General features: G+C 28.5%; 1 protein-coding gene across 1 annotated transcript in view; it reads left to right on the top strand.

Annotated features, from left to right (window-relative positions):
- The window catches only part of LOC111626507 (ubiquitin thioesterase ZRANB1-like), a 48,776-nt gene that overhangs the window by 23,492 nt on the left and 4,810 nt on the right, over nt 1–20,474 (top strand). Inside the window, exons 3-9 of the mRNA XM_023369905.1 lie at nt 7,652–7,858; nt 13,451–13,720; nt 13,796–13,988; nt 16,308–16,379; nt 16,449–16,647; nt 16,760–17,004; nt 19,999–20,228. Of these exons, the coding sequence (XP_023225673.1) occupies nt 7,652–7,858; nt 13,451–13,720; nt 13,796–13,988; nt 16,308–16,379; nt 16,449–16,647; nt 16,760–17,004; nt 19,999–20,228 (1,416 nt within the window). The remainder of the gene's footprint in view (nt 1–7,651; nt 7,859–13,450; nt 13,721–13,795; nt 13,989–16,307; nt 16,380–16,448; nt 16,648–16,759; nt 17,005–19,998; nt 20,229–20,474) is intronic.

Raw genomic sequence — 20,474 nt, 5'->3', positions numbered from 1 at the left:
TAATGATCATTCAGTGATCATTATAGAATTTCTTATACTGATCTGAATATCATTCAAGCCTTGATCTGGAAGAATTGGAAAATCACTATGTATATAAATCTATACAGAAAACTGCTAAGGAACTGGAATGCTTATATCAAACTAATAGATTTAATATCAAAAATGTTTCAAACATTATTTTCAGATTATTTATAAATTTTAGTGTCAGAAAAATGAAGTTGTGTCCTCCTCTTACTCAGTAAGTTTGAAAAAAGTGATGAGGTTTTTTGCTATGTTTTATTGACCCCATTTTAAGCTACTTTGATTGGCTACTATTACAACTTTATAATGTAAGCTCATAATAGAAGACTTTTTTTATACTTAAAACACTATGAAAAGTCATAATGTTATAAGTATAACTCTCTCACAAACTATATGCAAACTTTCTAATATCTTTAAATTTACGAAATAAAACTTTATTTATTTATTTCAATTACATTAGGAAAAGTCTTTCAGCAANTCCTTATTTAGAATATAAATGTTATTATCTACTAAAAGTTTTCAATTTAAGAAAAAAACATAAATGAAAAATAAAATTTTATTAAAATATCAGTTTCAATCATCATAACTGAAAAATTAGAAGTGTCTCAAATATAGTTGTTGGAAACTTCAATGTCAATAAAAAAGTGGTAAATGGGGCACTTGTCCCTCCCCAGGATTGAGTAAAAACTTCCACAAGTTATAATCATAAAAGTGATTGAGTTTGTAACTTTATATCCTTAACCATGGGATGCTTTGATGCAGTACTTGGGAAAAATCTCCCAAAAAAATTTAAAAATTTATTGATGTAATTATTTGTCTCCAAGCTTTGCCCTCCTGGAAAAATTTTCTGCAGACACCTATGGTTGGAAATGATACATGTTTTGATGATATTTTTCTCTATTAAGGTATTTTTCTAACCAATTAAACTTAGGTCAAATAATTAGGTAAACGAAGTTTGCAATTTCAGTTTTATCATAGTACTCCATTAGATTTTTAATATATTTGAGATTTTAAAAATTTATTCATTTATTTATTTCAATTACATTAGGAAAAGTCTTTCAGCAATAGATTATTAATAAAAATTTTTATTTTTTTCATCATTCAACTGTTTTTTAGAACTTCAGTTTTGATTATAATAATGTTCCTACTCCAATTCAATATTGTTAGATCAAAATTGAATAAATTTTAGAAATGAGTGTGTTTCATAGCTAATATCATGAATATATTTTTTTGTTGACAAACTGAAAATGGCTTGTTTTCAAGGAATGTTTGTATTCTCCATGGTTTTCTTTTTTAAGATCAATTATTTAAATATAGTGAATATTTACCTAGGATATATAAAATTTTGCCAAAAAGTCTGTTATTGAGAGAAAAATAATCACTGATAAATGAATATTATTCTATTTGATTATCTTATAAAATTACATATTAGTAAGTCCTTCATTGTCTTCACTTGTTTATTATTTATGTTTTTGATTGCTACTTTAGGAGTTTTCAGTCTCAATATTAATGTTTGTCTTTATATAAATTTAAACATCAGATTTCATCATTAAAATTATAAATTTGAAAAATATTTGTATTTTTATATTAGCATGAGATTTCAAGAAATATATAACTTTAATTTTGTTTACTTGAATCAAACTTTTATAAAGAGAAAACAAGTGGTATCCTGAAACATTTTGCAATAAAAATTAATTTTATTGAGAAATGTTTTTGTTCTATCTTGAGAACAGTTTCAGCTCAAAAAATTTGAAAAATGATATCTGTTACAGAAGAGTATCAGATTAAACAATTTTTGAATGATTGCAGATCTTAACTACTCATATTTACTATTTTTAGAAGTCTTAAATTTAACAAAAATTTTTAAATATATAAATTCTAAAAAAACATAAATTTCTTATAAATTTAGAAAACTTGAAAATGTATAAGTACAGTGCAACAGACAAACAAGATTGATAGCCCATGAACAAAAGCATAGAAGACAGCAGACAATGCAGTGGGAACTATATGGTACAATTAAAATAAGGAAGGGACTTATTGAAACTTCATAAGCAGTAAATTTCCAAGTGGGCAGGGATCCTGGGTGTTTAAAATTGTTGACCATCTTATATTTAAAGCTAATGAATCTTGGATATTAAGTTAAGCGAGCATGATAAGAGATGAATGTAAAACTGAATAAGAATCAAACAGAAATTAGTTTTTGTAAAATTAATTGCAGATTGACATAGTTAAAATGTAACATTTTATACAATAGTTAAATTTTACATAAAATGCTGTAATTAAAAGTTATCATATGAAATATACAGTATATCATATGAAATATATCATTAATAGATTAAAAACTGTTATAAAAATGTGTAAACAAAACTTGCTTAAAATCTAAATGTTTTATACAGTAAATTTATTACAGTTGATTCTTAACATGTTTTTATACAATAAACTCATAATACTTTGAATTTTCTGTTACTTTTCATATGTCAGATTTAGAATTTTGCACTTTTTAAACTGAATGCAGCTTTTATATCCTGCATATTACTTGTGCAGTATTTGATTTTTTTAGCTAAATTGTCATAAACCTAAGTGACATCAATATTAAAATCTGACTGCTAACATCATCAAAAACATTTGTAGAAATTAATTTTTACTGTTTTATTGAGTGGATAGGTCAGTTACTGCATAGATCAGAAAACGTTTTGTCTGTGATCAAAGTTTAAAGCCAACTCTACAACCACTAAACAAGATCTTTTGCAAATATGTATAACTTGGCAGGGCTGATGATGTGATGAAGCTGGAATTTTGAAATTCAATCTATGGGCCAAGGTCAAAATTTATCATAAAGTCTGTGGGCTAACTGTCAGTTGCAATATGGTTGGGTGCTACATGTTAGTTGAGTTTCCAATTGCTGTCAATTTACATTGCTCTCTATGACAATTTTTTATTTTAGATTTAGAGCAGTTTTAAACCCTTTTTTTGCACAGTTTTAGTTTTCAGTGTACAGAGTTCAGTTTCATGTTCCTACAAAACACCTAGTCTAACATTTGGTTCAAACACAACCAACAACATATTTATCATATACTAGCCTATGTTTATTCAACAATTAAAAACTTTTTGCAAATTTTTGTCCGATGGCAATAATTATAATTAAATATCTGAAGACAAAGTCCTTCCAAAAAAGGAACCACCATTTATTATCTTTGTATTCCAGACTATACATTCTTGGCAACTGACCTTCTGTTTTAGGCTACTGGCCGCCATAAAGTACTTTTAAAAACACAAAAATACAGTAGAGCATCAATTATCCGAATGTCGATCAACTGAACATCAATTAACCGAAAGCTTTCCAGTAGGCAAATTTAAATTTCCGCTAGTGCTGTGGCACTGCAAACTTTGGCTATGACTTGGACTACTCCAATATTATTTTTGTTGGTGCACATGTTTTAGCTGGCAGCACTGACGTGACCATGAGAGGGTACTTAAGGATGTGCCAGGATTTGAATTAATTTTAACATGGGATAGGTTAATATACTTTTTTGTACTTTATTGGTTATCTGAAAAATTGATTTTTCGAACAACCCCAGTTCCCAATTGATTCGGATAATCGATGCTCTACTGTACATCCAGTTAAAAATACAAGTTGTTTTAAAAAGGAATTGGTGATATATGGAAGTCTTCTAGTTTCCATCATACCTTCTTGGGGTTGTTTCGGCTTTTTACCTACATAGAAATTAGATGATGTCCATATACCACCAATTCCTTTTATTAAAAAATTTGTATTTTTAACTGGATGTATTTTTGTGTTATTAAAAGGACTTTTTGGTGGCCAGTAGCCTAAATTAGAAGGTCAGTCGCCAAGAATATATAGTCTGGAATATGAAGATAATAAATGGTGGTTCCTTTTTTGGAAGGACTTTGTCTTCAGATATTTAATTAAATTAAAAACTTAGCAACAAGTAAAAATTAATTTAAAAAGTTAATTAACTAAAATACAGACAAAACGGTATTGATATAAGACTATGACAAATAATTTATGTGTCATATTTGTTATATAAAAAAAACTTCAACTTTCCTACATTAATTTTTCTTTTTTACTTTCTGAAAATGGAATTTCTTTATAACATAACTCTGCTGTTTAACTTTCAGATATTTAATTTTGTACACATTTTTAGAAATGTATTAGCTCTGAAAATCAGGAGACTGCTTATATTTTATTATTATTAAGATTTACTAAATTACTATCTGAAAAAAGATAAATTTTAATGTTTAACTTCCCTGGTTAGGATTCTTAACATGTAAGTTTTGAAACTGTGTCCATTTAAATATATAGAAGCCTATAAGCATATGGTTCAATGTGCATGTAACAGCCATCTGATTGTTCCTTTATAAATTAATTCATAATTTGTATTCAATTTGTTTGGAAGTTTTGTCATTCAAATCGTTTTCATTATTTACAGTAAGAGCAAAAGAGAAATTTTGTTGTAAACTGAGTAAATATTTAATTGATACTTCTAAAATGGATTAATTTATTAAAAGAATTTACTAAATAAGAGCTTTTCAAAAGAAAATGAAGTAGATTCATGCTATATGACAATGTGTGACTTCATTTTGCAATGATGAGGTATTTCAAAAATAAATATTTATTTTCTTTTATTTATCTCCTACATACAAATACTTGTTTTCCAATAGCATAACAATGCCAAAAGAGAGTTGAGAAATGGGTTTTACCCATTTCTCAACTCTCGTCCCGTTTACAATATTTTTACCATCTTATAAAATTACTCAAAGGGCTTGTATCGTGTGTTATAAAAATGGCACTGGTTGCTACCTTATAACATACAAATCATAACATATAGTAACTTTTTACANTTTAGTCCCGTTTACAATATTTTTACCATCTTATAAAATTACTCGAAGGGCTTACTTATATCTTGTATTGTAAAAATGGCACTGGTCGCTACCTTATAACGTACAAATCGTAACATATAGTAACTTTTTAAATTTTTTATAAAAAACTAAACAAATTAAATATACATACTGATTTCTTTCTAGTTAAATTGCTTTAAAAGCTTGTATCTTGTTACATCATAAAAATGTACCGCTTGTTACACTAGTAATTATAAATTATAACATTTAGTAATATTTTACAATGAACATTTTAAAAATTAAATATACATACAGATTTCTTTCCAATTAAATGCATATTATCTTTCAGAAATTTTGACAGTATACGTTATACAACTTTTTTAAAAAACTATTAAGAATACAACAAAATTTTTTTCCACAACAATGTGTAATCCCTATGATGTAACTAATCTATCTTAGCGCCCTCTATTATGGTATACCATTGTTGGTCGATTTGCATTCCAGTTGACACATTTATTAAATTATCATTTATTATATTTTATTATTTCTGTGTGTTTTTTGAATTTACATTTATAAATATCTTTTTCATAGTGTAGGACTTTAATATTATTTCTATCTATATGGCAGTTGTTATTTTTGATGTGGTTGAACCAAGGGGAATTATTATGTTTTAGTCTTATGGTAGCTTCATGTTCTATAAAAGAACATGAAGCTGCCATAATTCTAATGTCCTTCCTGTTTCCCCTATGTATTCTTTCAGATTCTGACAGTTAGTTTATCTTATAAACTGTGCCAGTTTTTTTATCAATTTTGGTTTTATGTTTTCCTATTTTATGAATAGCTTGTGAAATTTTATTAGTCAAAAATGGGGCCAAAATCACATTATCTTTGTTTAAAAGTTTTGAACAGTTATCGTAAATATTAGTTATATAAGGGAAAGCTTTAAAATTTTTTCCTTCTTTTTTATTTTTTATATTAAATCTGTTTTTGTAATATTGTGTGTGCCAAATTTTTAACATTTTTTTTGGATAACTATTGAGGATGAATTTATGATCTAATTCGTTTAATTCTATTACGTGTTCATTTTTGTTGGTTGTTCTTTTGTATATCTTTTTTAATTCCATTATATATGTATTCTTTTTAATAGCTATTGGGGTATGTGAGTAATAATTGATCGTCTTATTAACATTTGATGGTTTTTTATATGTTTTAAATAAAAATTTCTTTTTCTTTTGTTATAGTGATATTCAAAAAATTAATTTCATTATATTTTTCTAATTCTATATCAAATTTTATATCTTGGTTTATATTATTTATTGTATTTAAAATTATCTTCTCATCTGTTATTTTATTATTAAAAATCAATAAGTAATCATCCACATATCTCATTACAGCTTTTATAGCAGGAATGTTTTCTATTTTTTTATCTNTTAGTATCAAAAACGTAAAATATTTGAGTAGCCCAAGACATAGCCAAAGATTACAGCGCCACAGCACTGGCGAAAATTTAAATTTATCGACTGGAATTCCTTCGGATAACCGACGTTTCGGATAAACGACGCTCTACTGTATTCTTTTTAATAGCTATTGGGGTATGTGAGTAATAACTGATTGTATTATTAACATTAGATGGTTTTTTATACGTTTTAAATGAAAATTTCTCTTTTTCATTTGTTATAGTGATATCCAAAAAATTAATTTTATTATATTTTTCTAATTTTATATCTTGGTTTATATTATTTATTGTATTTAAAATTATCTTCTCATTTGTTATATCAATAAGTAATCATCCACATACCTCATTACGGTTTTTACACCGGAAATGTTTTCTATTTTTTTTATCAATATCTTTCATTACTATTTCAGCTGATTTTGGCCCCATATTTGACCCCATCTGTTTGTGTATAAAAATTGTTACAGGCTTCAAAATAATTTCTTTTATAAGGTTCATTAATGTTTGGCTTGTTTTTAATTGGATTAGGCTTTTTCAGTTAATTCCCATTTTATGTTTGGGTACATCTTTTTTGTGTCTAAACTAATTAATGTGTCTGTTTTTTCTTTTTGAATTATATTAATAACTTCATCAGCATTTTTTATAGTATTTGTGGATCCCTCAATATTTTTCAATTGTTTTTTAATATAATTTTCTAAATTGTACAGAGTACCTGAAATCTACTATGGGTCTGTATTTTTCTTTTTATGTGTTTTTAACCGTATATTTAGTGTTTGGATTCTATTATTTTTATCAATTTGATTAATTTTATTATTCAAATACATATCTTTAACTATTTTTGTTAGGTCTTTTTTTATTTTTTCATACGGATTATTATCTTGGAATAGAGTGAACTAACATTTTATAATTTTTTTCAATGATCCTGAGTTTATATCGAAATTCAGCTGCTATTTTCTGTATATAGGAAAGTATTATTTAGATCTTATGAGTTGTTCTTTAGTTTGCTTTTTTTTTAAATCTTGAATCTAAATATGATCATTTTAAATGTAATTGATAAGTTTGGTTTAAAGTGATTATAAGTTGGTATAAAGTCTATATTTACTTTAGTTTCTGTTTTTTAAAACTTATTTTATAATCTAAATAAATTTTAAAAATATAATTTGTTTGTAATTGTTTTGCTGTTTTGCTAAAGTTGTAAGTGTTGTTTTAGAATAGTTAATTGCAAGTCTTTGATTATATCATCGTTAAATTTTCTGTATATTTTCATTAACAGTGATCTTTACAAATATTTCAATTAAATTCTAATTTTATTTTCAGTGTATATTATGTCATACTAATCGTCCTAAAATAGATTCAACTACATCAAGACACATTTCTCCTGATGACGAAAACAAAGGCAGAACTCATATCTTATATAACGATAATAATCAGCACTTATCTCCACCAGGAACATTAAGTACCTGTAGTAATACTAATAATGGCAATCGCCGAAATATTAGATGTACTGAAGCAACTGAAAGACAAGTTAGTAAATTTTAAAAATTGATTATAATGAAATTTATAAATGTTTTTTGTTAATGCATGATTTGATTCTTACACAATAAACAGAATTGGAGGCAGTCTAAATTTAGAATAGTTTGATTCTTCATATAAGAATATAATCAGCACTTATCTCCACCAGGAACATTAAGTACCTGTAGTAATACTAATAATGGCAATCGCCGAAATATTAGATGTCTGAAGCAACTGAAAGACAAGTTAGTAAATTTTAAAAATTGATTATAATGAAATTTATAAATGTTTTTTGTTAATGCATGATTTGATTCTTACACAATAAACAGAATTGGAGGCAGTCTAAATTTAGAATAGTTTGATTCTTCATATAAGAATATTTAATTAAATATTGATTTATTTAATCTGTTATAATTTATACATTATAAAAATACCTTAATAGAATGATATCAACTTTTGAATAGTTTGTTTTTCACTATAAATATTTTTCATATATCAGATATACTTCAATTTTTTTTTTATATATACATGTAAAAAGTTAATATATTGATAACAGAAATTTCTTTTTCTGATTATTTCACAAAGAGTACTTGCAAAGGTAAAATTTAAAGCAGCATACTGGTTTTTATCATATGGAAATATCTGATTTCATGATCTTCCCAGATAGACTTGCATGCTGGTAATTTTGTGAAAATATGATGTGTGTATATGTGTTATACAGGTTACTCCCCCGTATGGTGTACCGTGTTATATAGGTAACCCCCGTATAACACGGTAGTTACGTTCCAAAAAATTGCCGTGTTATGTGAATTTGTGTTATGCGAAACAAAGAACTAGTACGAAAAGGAGGGTTAGGTTCCAAAAATTAAAAAACATGCTAGTATATTTTCATAATTAAGATAAATATCTTCATTAAAATTTTTTTAAGTGATACATATTAATATAAATTAAACAATGTTTTCTTCGTCATCACTAAAAACACTATTAATTAACCGAGAGCGTTTTCTTTTTGGCAAGTTATCCTTATCCTCTGAGCATTTTTCTGCATTATCTTCAGATCCATGCTTTACCTTTTGCAAAATGTATGTAATTTTAGATTGCTTGCTTCTAGTTAAAAGGTCTTTATAAATTTCCTTATATGGTGCTAAGCACTTATGAAGAATAAAGCAAGTATGGAATAAGGGAAAAACATTCGGCAACATCAGAAGCAGAAGCGTCGCGATCTGGCAACATTGAAACAAGTTTCGAGAAGGACCACGTGTATCGACAGAAGGCGAGAAGAGAAAATTTACATACTTAAGTACTAATAGTTCACGAAAATAATAATTTTCGTGAACTATTATTACTTAAGTATGTAAAAATTTATTACATTTCCTGTTGTACGAGGGTTTTACCCAATTCTCGAACCGTGTCAGAGTGAATCCGTGCTATAAAAGTACCGTGTTATACGGGAGATGGTACCAATTCTCGAACCGTGTTAGAGCGAATTCGTGCTATAGAAGTGCCGTGTTATACGGGGGTTACCTGTATATACATTTTAAATTTGAGGTTTAAAAGAAATGAGAAAAATTATAAAATTTATCCATGATATTTTGGAATATTTGTCAAAAGACTTAATTTTGACCTTTTAACTATATTTTAACTACATATTTAGAAATATAAAGTATAATGAAAAGCAAGTAGGCTAAAAAAATTTTATTAATGAAATGAGTTACAAAACAAGTGAAAATGGATCTGGAAAAATCTTTTATCAAGCATTGTTTGGATAGATGTATCCTTCTTGCTTAGCATGAATGATGACCAAGATGACTGAAGAGGTAAGGTATCAGCCTACTGTTCTGGCAAGTCCTATGTTCAAGACTGGGTCAGCAGCCTCTCAAATTTTCCATGGGCAGTCTGTCCTGGGTCTTGCCCTTCACCAACTGGTCACTTTCATTGAGGCCTACCTGAAACCATGATTGACTTGATTGACTCTTCTTAGAGTCCACAGAACAAAAAGAATTGAAAATAAAAAAAAATAGTAACTTAAAACAAATTATTATTATTATTACTATGCTGTAAATATAATACATTTGCAAATGAAATAAAAACTGAGAAAATATTTTTCAAATACTTTAACTAAACATTATTAACCAGTTTGGAAATCATTATTTTATATATTCTTAATTTTAAATCTGTATATATGTTGCAGGGATTTGGATATGATAAAAGTGGGAATTTGGTAAATCTCCACTTTTATCATATCGAAATCCTATTTTTTTCCAAATCAATTTACTGAAGATGTTAAAATTTCCCTAATTAAATGAAGTGATTTGATCAAATCTCTAAACTGGTTTTGTGAAATGACAAAAAATGAAACAACAAAGTAAGAAATACTTATGTGAAAAGATAGAGGTACAGTAGAGCCTCGAAAACTCGGCCTAATGTGGACTGAAGGGTGGTCGAGTTTGTGAAAATGCCGGGTTATCGGGAATGGCGTTAAAAAAATAAGTACGAGTGTAGAGTCCTCAGAAAATACTGTACTATACTTGTATGTATTGTTTGCTTGAGAATACAACAAAGAATAAACTGCCCAAATATCCTTAAACAAAGGAAAAGTACGACTTTATGAAGGCAGAGCCATTACTACATGAAAAAGAAAATTAATGAATACACAGTGTACAGTAATTTACCTGATAAGACAGACCCCAGAAAAATACTTTATGAGGCATAAAGCTGTCCATAATGAAAATTAATTAACTACGGATTTTTTTGCCCTGCCAGGGTGTGGCCGAGTTATCCGGAGTGCTGGGTTATCGAGTGCCGAGTTTTCGAGGCTCTACTGTAATGACAAATTTATTTCTATTGAAACACGTAGATTTGTGGCACCTGGAGTTACAGAGGACATTACTTTTTTTACAGGCACATTTATTTGTTTTGCATTGTACCTTGGATTTTTCACAGGAATATTTCTTAAACCCTTGACCTCCGAATAAAGATAATTTTCCATCAAATTTCTCGCAAACTTAGCTTTATCAGTGGGATGGTTTCGGTAAATGTGGTAGTAGCTATTTGAAGAGTGTTTCTAGGAAACCAATCCTTTATAATGCCAGCTGAAGTACCAATTTGGTATAAACCATTTTTTTAATCTAATACTATCCCTGTAATATTATTTTCGTCTAATGGACCTCTATCTACCTTAGGTACTGTACATCAACCAAAACTGAACAATTCCCTAACACCTTAAATTTCTTCAATGAAAAATCTTCCATTTTTTTAGCTGATATTTTTAGGTATTTTGCAGCATGTTTCCTTTGATCTATAATTTTCTTTTTTTTTTGGCATAAGTAGCATAAAATTTTTGATCCATATCCTTCTTCTACTATGCTATTACCATATATACTGGAATGTACTGGATTTTTACAAATGTTGCATGAATGGAACATTGTGTTGTTTGTGGAACAGAATCTAGTAGATTCTGTTCCACAAACAACACAATGTAGTTTTACTTCACTGTCAACTGCTTCTGTTTTTGATTCTATTAACAGTACAGATGGATGTTTTAACTGGCAGTACAGGTGTTGTAGAGTTTTAAACTGGTTCGAGCTGTGTTATTGATTCAGTTGCTGGTAGATTCTCTAAATTTAGTAGTTGAAGCATTGTAGTTAATTAATTCAGCTTCTGGATTAATTTCTGAAGTTGAAACGTCATCATTGTTCATTAATTGTGTTGCTGGTAAATTCTTTGTCAAAGTATTGTCACTATGTTGCTGTTTAAGAAGCTGATCCAAGTCCTCTTCAGTAACAAGCTCAAACAACTCCTTTGAAATATGAGTAGATTGGAGTCCTGTTTTTGGTTCTGTTCCAAATAAGGCTTTGTAAGGTGATTGTTGAATGGTATGATGAAAAGAGGAATTCTTCTGAAACTGAACAAAGTAACAACCTGTAGCCCAATTATTTGTGTCATTGTCCATAAGCCAAGCACATAACATAACTTTGACATCTTGATTCAATTGTTCAACAGATCCTTGGCTTGCTGGATGTCTAGGCCTACTATTTACAATTTTACTTGTTGGCTACAGGGATGTCAGTTTTTGTATGGCAACAGCCGTAAACTCACGGCTGTTGTCACTTTGTAATATATGAGGACAACCTACATCTAGAAAGATTTTTAATAGCTCCATCGCTACTTCAGATGCTCTTTTCGAAGTCAATGGCCGTAGAAAGCTGAATTTCATTGCATGATCCTTGTAATGTAATAACGATTTGTAATTTCTGTCTGAGGTTGACTGCAAGTCAGCTAAATCCACTTGGTCATGATGGTTGAAGTCACAGGACACAATTGGGCTAACGATGATTCCTTTTCTTGGAAATTTTTTTAGACTGAGATACCGTGCACAGTTTCAAAAACTCCAGAACAACTGAAGTGGGTATAAAGTATTGCGATTTCAAACTATACAGCATTTTATCTCTGCCTCTGTGATCAGTTAACCAATGAGTTTCCCCAAAGTATGTGATAAAATTCTTCTGCAGGCACTATTTTCACAACTGGATCAGAGTCAGACTTTCTGTTCAAAATCAAAGATTTTTTAGTACCTACTTCCATTAGATTGTATTTTTCCCCATAGTAATACTGTTTATTTGTCCATTGAAACTTAAGTACTGGTGCTAATTTAAATTGTTCAATGGCTGTGATAGCTTCTTCTATTCTTTTGCGAGTCCACAACGGTTTTTCTTTATCATGCCGCTCGTGCAAACATGTCCTGATAGATTCATTGAACTCTTCTTCACACACAAATTCAGTTTGAGTCTGATTTTGTCCTGTATTCAAAGCCATTATTTTGATAATTGTACAAATCACAAGGAAAATAAAATATAAATGCATGCGACTATTGTGACATAATGATTTGTGCAACTGCGTGCACCAGAGGTCGCCAGCAACTAGCCTGTTAAAGGGACGAGGAGGTGGGTAACTAGCACAAGCAGTGCTATGCAAGTCCTGACTTGTTTATTTTATCTTTTCACTAAAATAATACAGGGATTTGATCAAATCACTTATTTTTTTTTAGGGAAATGACTCTATAGAATTGTCATTTTAACATCTTCAGTGAATTGATCATCTCCCTTAGGGATTTGACCAAATCCCCACTTTTATCATATCCCTGCAATATATATATATATATATATTAAAAGGAAATTGTTCTGTCACCACTGCACACAAATAATGTAAATTTAAAAAATAAATTTGATTTAAAATTTGAAAATTTCAAAGTAGTTTTTAATTCTTTGATATCTTCAAGGTTCCAACATTTCTTATTAAGGTGAAAAGGGTTCTGTAATAAAAATAAATTGGGAACCTCTGATCTAATGACATATAAAGTAATAAAGATTATTCCAAGGATATACTGTTTTTACATTTTTTGCATAAGTAAGGGAGTTAATTGATTTGGTTTGTGAATGGGAATGGCTCATATATAACAAGAATAATAAAGTAGATAAAGTTTATTGAATCTTTTATCTTGTATGTTTTCTTTATATATATAAAATTTTAACTTTATATTACTGAAAATAAATGAAAGTAAAATATATTTTCATAATATATGTTTGTATATATGTATATTTTCAGTTATCATCTACCTCTAGTAGTCATACTCCTAATAATTATTTAGAGGAACGTAGATTACGCCAATTACGCAGGAAGGCAAGGGAGATTGACTGGGCTTGGTTAAATGCCTGTACAGGTGTTGTTGATGGTGATGCAGAACCTGTGATACAATATTTATCATTGAGTGGTGATCCCACACGTCAGTTGACAGCTAGTGAAGTTTCATTATTAGGAAGACCATCAGCTTTTGATGTTGGTCATACTCTCATTCATCTTGCTATTAGATTTCAGGTAAAAAAATTTTGCATTTAAATTTTTTTTATTTAATTTATTTAAAAAATTAAAATTTTATATTTACTTCTAAAGAGAGAAGATTTGTTGCCAATTCTTCTTTCGAATTCGGGTGTTTCACATCCTATAGCCAAACGAGTCCCATCTGACATGAGTAAAGACATTGCAGCTGATATTAGACGACATATAAGTGCTTCTTTAAAGCAGCGAAAAGGAGACTTTTCATGTTATTTTGTAACTGAATTTGTTACTTTTGCTCTTCCAGCAGGTATTATAATTTTGTTATTAAATTGATGATTCTTAAAATTGTTTAAGAAATAAGTTCATTAATAATCTTTAAAATTAAATGTAAAATAAGTTTTTCAAATATACTGAAATTAGATATGATATGCAATAATAAATGAATTTCTATAATCAGTACTTTCATTTTAAATTAACACATTTATTGCCATTTATCACAGAATGATGCCATGCATTATATTTTCCAATATGCTAGTAGCATCTATTTGTGTTATAATATAAGACAAAATTAAACAACTTTTATTCTTTTTGCATCATATAAAAATTTACTTGCTTTCTAAACAAAAGTACTTTTGAAGCATTTTAGTGTGGACTAGTGTGGACATTGTTTACGATTATATTGTATTTGTCTATAAACTTCTGCAACATTCCGTATAAAGTAAAGTACTTCAGTGTTATATGTGGAGAAATGAATAGATATTTAAAATGATATGACATTATTGTTGTTATAATATTAGATATATACTCTCTCTCAGAAATTTAGTTATTTTAAAATGAAAGAGTCTGAGAGTACAGATAGTTTGCAATAGTGTAAAACTGTAAATAGCTATAGCAATGGTGTACTTTTTTTGCAATGTAAATATAAATCATATATTATATATCCTTAAGCAAAAATACAGTAACACAGAGAAACTTGCAACAAAATTTTAATATTTCTTATTGATTATTAGTAATGATGTGAAAATTAGTAAATACAATTAGATTTGAATGCACATGATTATAAATAATTTTTTTTTTTTAAATTATAGAAGACTTGTTGTTGTTGCTTATATATCAATGATGTGTATTGATGTCACATTCTTTTTAAATATAAGTACTTTTATTGAAGGCAATGAACTTTTAACTACTACATTACATTTAACACAAGATGTATTTAAAAAACTATTTGCTATAACTAATTTCTTTTTTTCTTTCTGGATAGCAATAATTATGTTAAATATGTCTTTAATATTTTCATGTGAAATTAACACACAACCAAGTGGTAGAATGGAACTCCATTATCAGTTAAGGGATTCTTTAAGAAAAGTTGATTGGCAAAATGTCAAATAAAAATTATATAATATAAAAATTAACAAAACAAATTAAACCATAAATAGATTAATGTTATTACTTTATTCTAATATTTGAAAATATTGTTTCAATATTTTTTATGATAATTGAGATTAATAAAATTGCCTCATCCCATAAAATTTTTCAACTACAACTATATATAGATATTTTCTGTTCTTAAGTTTTTTAGAATGCTTTAGTAATATGTAATGTTTAACATTACTTATTTAAAAAAAATTTATCTCTAATAAGTCAAGGAGAATTGAAGTAACATATGATGATGATATCTTTTCTTAATTAATTAATACAAACAGTTCTTGACTTTCAAACAACTCACTCCTTTGTATATAATATTTTGATGCACTTATAAATAATTCTTTGTATACGTCAAATTTGTATTTTTGTAAATATTCAATCAACAAATCAAACTTTCAGACTTCAGTGACATTTTCTATCAGTTTGGTCTTAGTAATTGTAAGAGCATTTCTGAAAATTAATTATTATTGTTAGTTCTCTGTTCAATCTATGGTTTTAATGTTTTAAATAATAATGTGGCATTTATAATATATTCAAGGAAAAAAGTAAAACTTTCATATAAGGTAGTAGTTTATATTGTCTTTTTATAATAAACAAAATTTGAAACAATCAAATTTCCAGATTTTTCCAGATTAACTCAGATAACACTTTCTTGTTTGAAGTGAAGCAAAAAGACATTGTTTGGAATTTTTCATTCTTTCTACTTTATTTTTAGTTCTTTTATAGTATTGCATAATCCAACATACTAAAAGCAAGTGTAGTTACCACAATAATTAAATATTTTGAAAACAAATAATTATAATGTAGTATATTATTATGTTTTTTGTTTTTTTCTTCTAACTGTAAAAGCTTGACATTTTTATATTTTAATAACAGTAATTTTAAAAAGTGCTTAAGGATATTATGTAAGTTGATCTGTCTTTATTGCTTGTGACTAAATATGAGATGTATATTATAAAACTATATACAGTCTGCTTGCAATAATTTTTATATAAATTAAAAAATTGATTATTAATGTTGCTGAAATGAAGCACTGATATAAATTACTAAATTCCTGAATAACAATAACCTGGCATCTGAAATTGTTAATTCCAGATTCAAGTCAATAATAATAATAGTTTTAAAATATTGAATCTTAAATAGAATTTTTTTTTCCATTTTGAAAATGCAAAATATTAATGTGATTTTAAATTTTTAATAGAAATCGAAGATTTTTCTCCTCCTGTACAGCAAACATTATTTGATGAACTTTTAGATAGAGATGTACAAAAAGGTAGATTTACATATTTATTTAATAAATTAACTAAATAAAAATATTTAATAATAGTAATAAATTGTTTAGAGTTAGAAGAAGAGTCACCTATTATTAATTGGAGTCTTGAGCTTACGGAAAGGCTAGGTTCACGGCTTTATGCTTTGTGGAACAGAAGTGCTGGTGATTGTTTGTTAGATTCTGCTCTTCAAGCTACTTGGGGAGTATTTGATCGTGATAATACTTTAAGGAGATCTTTAGGAGACAGTTTATGTGAAGCTGCATCAATGTAAGAGTAATGCTTGTTATGTACTCAAATTTTAAGAATTAGAATTGCAAATATTCTTATTAAAATGATTTATAAAGTTTTCCTGTCACATTTAATATATTTTATTTGTTAGATTATATCCTAGATGGAAAGAGGCTGAAACTTTGCAAGCAAATTTACTACAATTTTCACTAGATGAAGCACAGTGGCAAGAAGATTGGGCTATGCTTTTGTCCTTAGCCACACAGCCAGGTTCTGCTTTAGAGCAAATGCATGTTTTTACTCTTGCACATATTTTGAGACGTCCGATAATTGTTTATGGAGTAAAATATGTCAAAAGTTTTCGAGGTGAAGCCTTAGGATTTGCAAGATTTGAAGGTTTGTCTTTTTATTAAAAAGTTATCAATTTATAATGATATACAAGAATATTGTCTCAGATAGATTAATGTTCTCCAGAAAATTACTGCACTAAGTGAATTCACACTAATTGAAGTACATATTTTATGGGAAGAATGAGATTTGTTTAAAAGGGATTTTTTCTTTTGCTTAAAAAATAATTAAAACAGGCTTGATAATGCCATAAAATACAAAAGGATGAAATGAAGAGATATTCTTAGTTTATTTTTTAACTAAATTTTTAAATATTTTTATTAAAAAAGAAAAAATTATTCAATGTTTGGACTTTCCACTTAACAATAAAATGAGTACAGTCGACCCCCCCATAACACGGGTTCATATAGTTCGGATACCTATATGATGGCAAAAAAATTGCGACAGTATTCGTACAAACATGCTAAAAAAACTCGTATAATTCGGTAAAACGTCATTGCCGACTCATGTCGCGACAGGATTGGTCGAATCTAGACCAATAGTGGATATTGTACAAACCATTGAGTTTAAACGAGCAGCGGACCTACTAAAAATCATTTATTATTTAATGTCCATAAAAATTATATTTATATTGCTGATGTCTCCAAAGTTCAGCGAATTTTTCACAGAAAAAAAAAATAATTTATCAGGAAGCACGCGATCACCATTCAATGACAAGCTCCATGATGAAAACAAGCTTAAGCAATGGTGTTATCGAACGGTGCACACTTGGTAAGTAATCCTACAATTTTTTGTTTATAGCATAGTTTATATGGATTATTTCCAAAAAATTATATGTATTTTGGAAATGTTGAGTCAAATTAGTCTAGAATCAATTAATTTTATGGAAGAAAACCTTTCAAACAGCCGTAGTCCGTAAACGTGCCGGGCTGTGATTGGCTCATGTATTCAAGGACTCTTAGAACATCAATTTCATAAAGAATGGAACATATCTACCATGTTAAGGGGGGGTCGACTGTATTATATCTCTAAATTCTTAGTCATTGGAATTTCGTAATTTGGCTGGGAGTTAGTGGGCACTTGAGTGGTCTAGAGTGACAAGTGATTTTAGAAATATTGATTACAATAAATTATGAGATTGCACACTCAAACATGCAATAAAATAATAATTACATTGTAATATCAGTTATATTAAAACTTTATATCACTTATTTCATGACTTATATAGATCATTAAGTACATTAGTTTCTCTACTTGTCCTCTGTTTTTCTACATTGTGTTTTTTTTTTTTTGTTATAGATCATCTGACTCATAGTTTCTAGTATCAAGAACATTTTAATTAGTATGAACAAACATAAATATTTTTATTTATATTTTAATATAATCATGTTGAAAAATTAATTTGATTGTACATAATTGATCTTTATACTACATAAATGAGTGATTTTAAATATGTGTATATTTGAAACCACTCATTATATTCTACATTTTCTAATGACATCAGGAATAATCTGTTTCCTTCTTCATGCCATATTCGGTTATTCCTGACTTTGGCAAGCATCTGGCGCAGGTTAGTTAATGATTAGGGGTGCGCCAAGGTGAGTCTTGAGGAAGTTAGTACCACAGTGGTACCACCCTGTTATCAGCTCTGGATAAAGGTGTTACACGAGGGAAATAATGCCTTTCAGGAGGTATCTTAAGAGGAACTGGCACCTATTCAGGCATTACAGATGTGGAGAAAACCCAGAAAACTCCACATGGCTAGCCCATCTGAGCACGGCATGAACCCATGACCGAACTCCCAGTGTTCAGGGAATGGAACCACTTTGTCACTGGTGGGCTGAATAATCTATTTTAATTAAATATATAATTAGAATTACATCAGTTTTCAAAAGCTCAGTTTTTAATGAGTGAAAAATAAAAAAAAAAATAGATTTTTGAAGAAAAATTAGTTAAGATTCTTATAAAGTATACAGGGTGCATAGGAAAGTCCCTTTAACCGGAAAATTCTTGCGAACGGAGAGAGCTACAGCTATGCAAGTGAGGTAACGGTATAGTAAAGCAACTACACCCGACCTAATGCAAACAACATTAGCGCCCCTAGTGGTGAAATTTGGAATATAGGCAGTGCAATCAAAAATGAAAACAGATAGAGCAAACTTTCTTATTGGAAAGTTTTAGAACATAAATTAATTAGTACAAAATGACATGTGGTTCACATGGATAAGATAAATTGTCGCCTGTATACCCAAAAATGTCCAAAAGCGATGCATGCCATTTTGTGTAAACATTTGAAAGGAGTAGCCATAGATATGAAGAAACACGCACAATTTATTGCATAAAATACGTACTTACGTCCACACAGATTGATAACATCACACAAAAAACAAGGAAAGGAAAACTGTCACACAGTGATAACAAGTTGATGTCGAGTATGTTTGAAAAGTTTGTCATTGCTCATGATACACATCATTATTATCAAACTGTATTGATGTAAGTATGTATTTTATGCAATAAATTGTGCATATTTCTTCATACCTATGGCTATTCCTTTCAAACATTTACACAAAATGGCATGCATTGCTTTCGGACATTTTTGGGTATACAGGCAACAATTTATCTTATCTGTGTGAACCACATGTTGTTTCATACTAACTAATTGATGTTCTAAAACTTTCCAATTGGAAAGTTTGCTCTATCTGTTTTCGATTTGCACTGCCTATCTTCCAAATTTCACCACTAGGGGCGCTGCTGTTGTATGCATTGGGTCGGGCATAGTCGCTTTACTATACCGTTACCTCACTTGCATAGCTGTAGCTCTCTCCGTTCACAAGAATTTTCCAGTTAAATGGACTTTCCTATGCACCCTATATACAAACTTCATAAATTCTATTTAAGAATGTTTAAGTAATGAAAGAGGTTTATGAAAAATATATTTTCTGATGATGATTAAAAACAATTATGATGAAAAAGATAATTGTAAACGAATTTTTATGTATATGCTTATTTCAGGATTTTTATTTATATATATTTTTAATTTAGGTATATATCTTCCATTACTTTGGGAACCTAGCTTTTGCTGGAAATCTCCAATTTCTCTAGGTTATACTCGAGGTCACTTTTCAGCTTTAGTACCAATGGAACCTGATTCTGGTGATATGCTTGGTGCAGGTGCTAATATTCGTACCAGTGATGACTTACAGGTTGTTTTCTTACCATTGATGACGGCTGATCACCAGTTATTACCTTTGCATTTTCTTACACAAAATGAGGTTAGTTTAAGATATTTTGATGTTTTAGTATTGAATATTGTAATTCTGACAATTTGTTTTAATTCTGTTAAGTTGAAAAAATTATTTGAAGTAAAATTTTGTTGTCAAGTACAATTATAATGTTAAAATTAAGATTTGATTTGTGAAATAAATAAAATTATTGATTTAATTTCACTGATTGTTTATTCTTTATTTATTGCTAGTGTTGTATCAATAAAATTGATGATGATACTTTAATCATGGAAT

This window comes from Centruroides sculpturatus, unplaced genomic scaffold, assembly GCF_000671375.1.
Source record: "Centruroides sculpturatus isolate CEXI.00-Female unplaced genomic scaffold, Cexi_2.0 scaffold159, whole genome shotgun sequence".
Taxonomy (NCBI): Eukaryota; Metazoa; Arthropoda; class Arachnida; order Scorpiones; family Buthidae; genus Centruroides; species Centruroides sculpturatus.
Note: the sequence above shows the minus strand (reverse complement) of the source record. Positions and strands in the feature narration are given on the sequence as shown.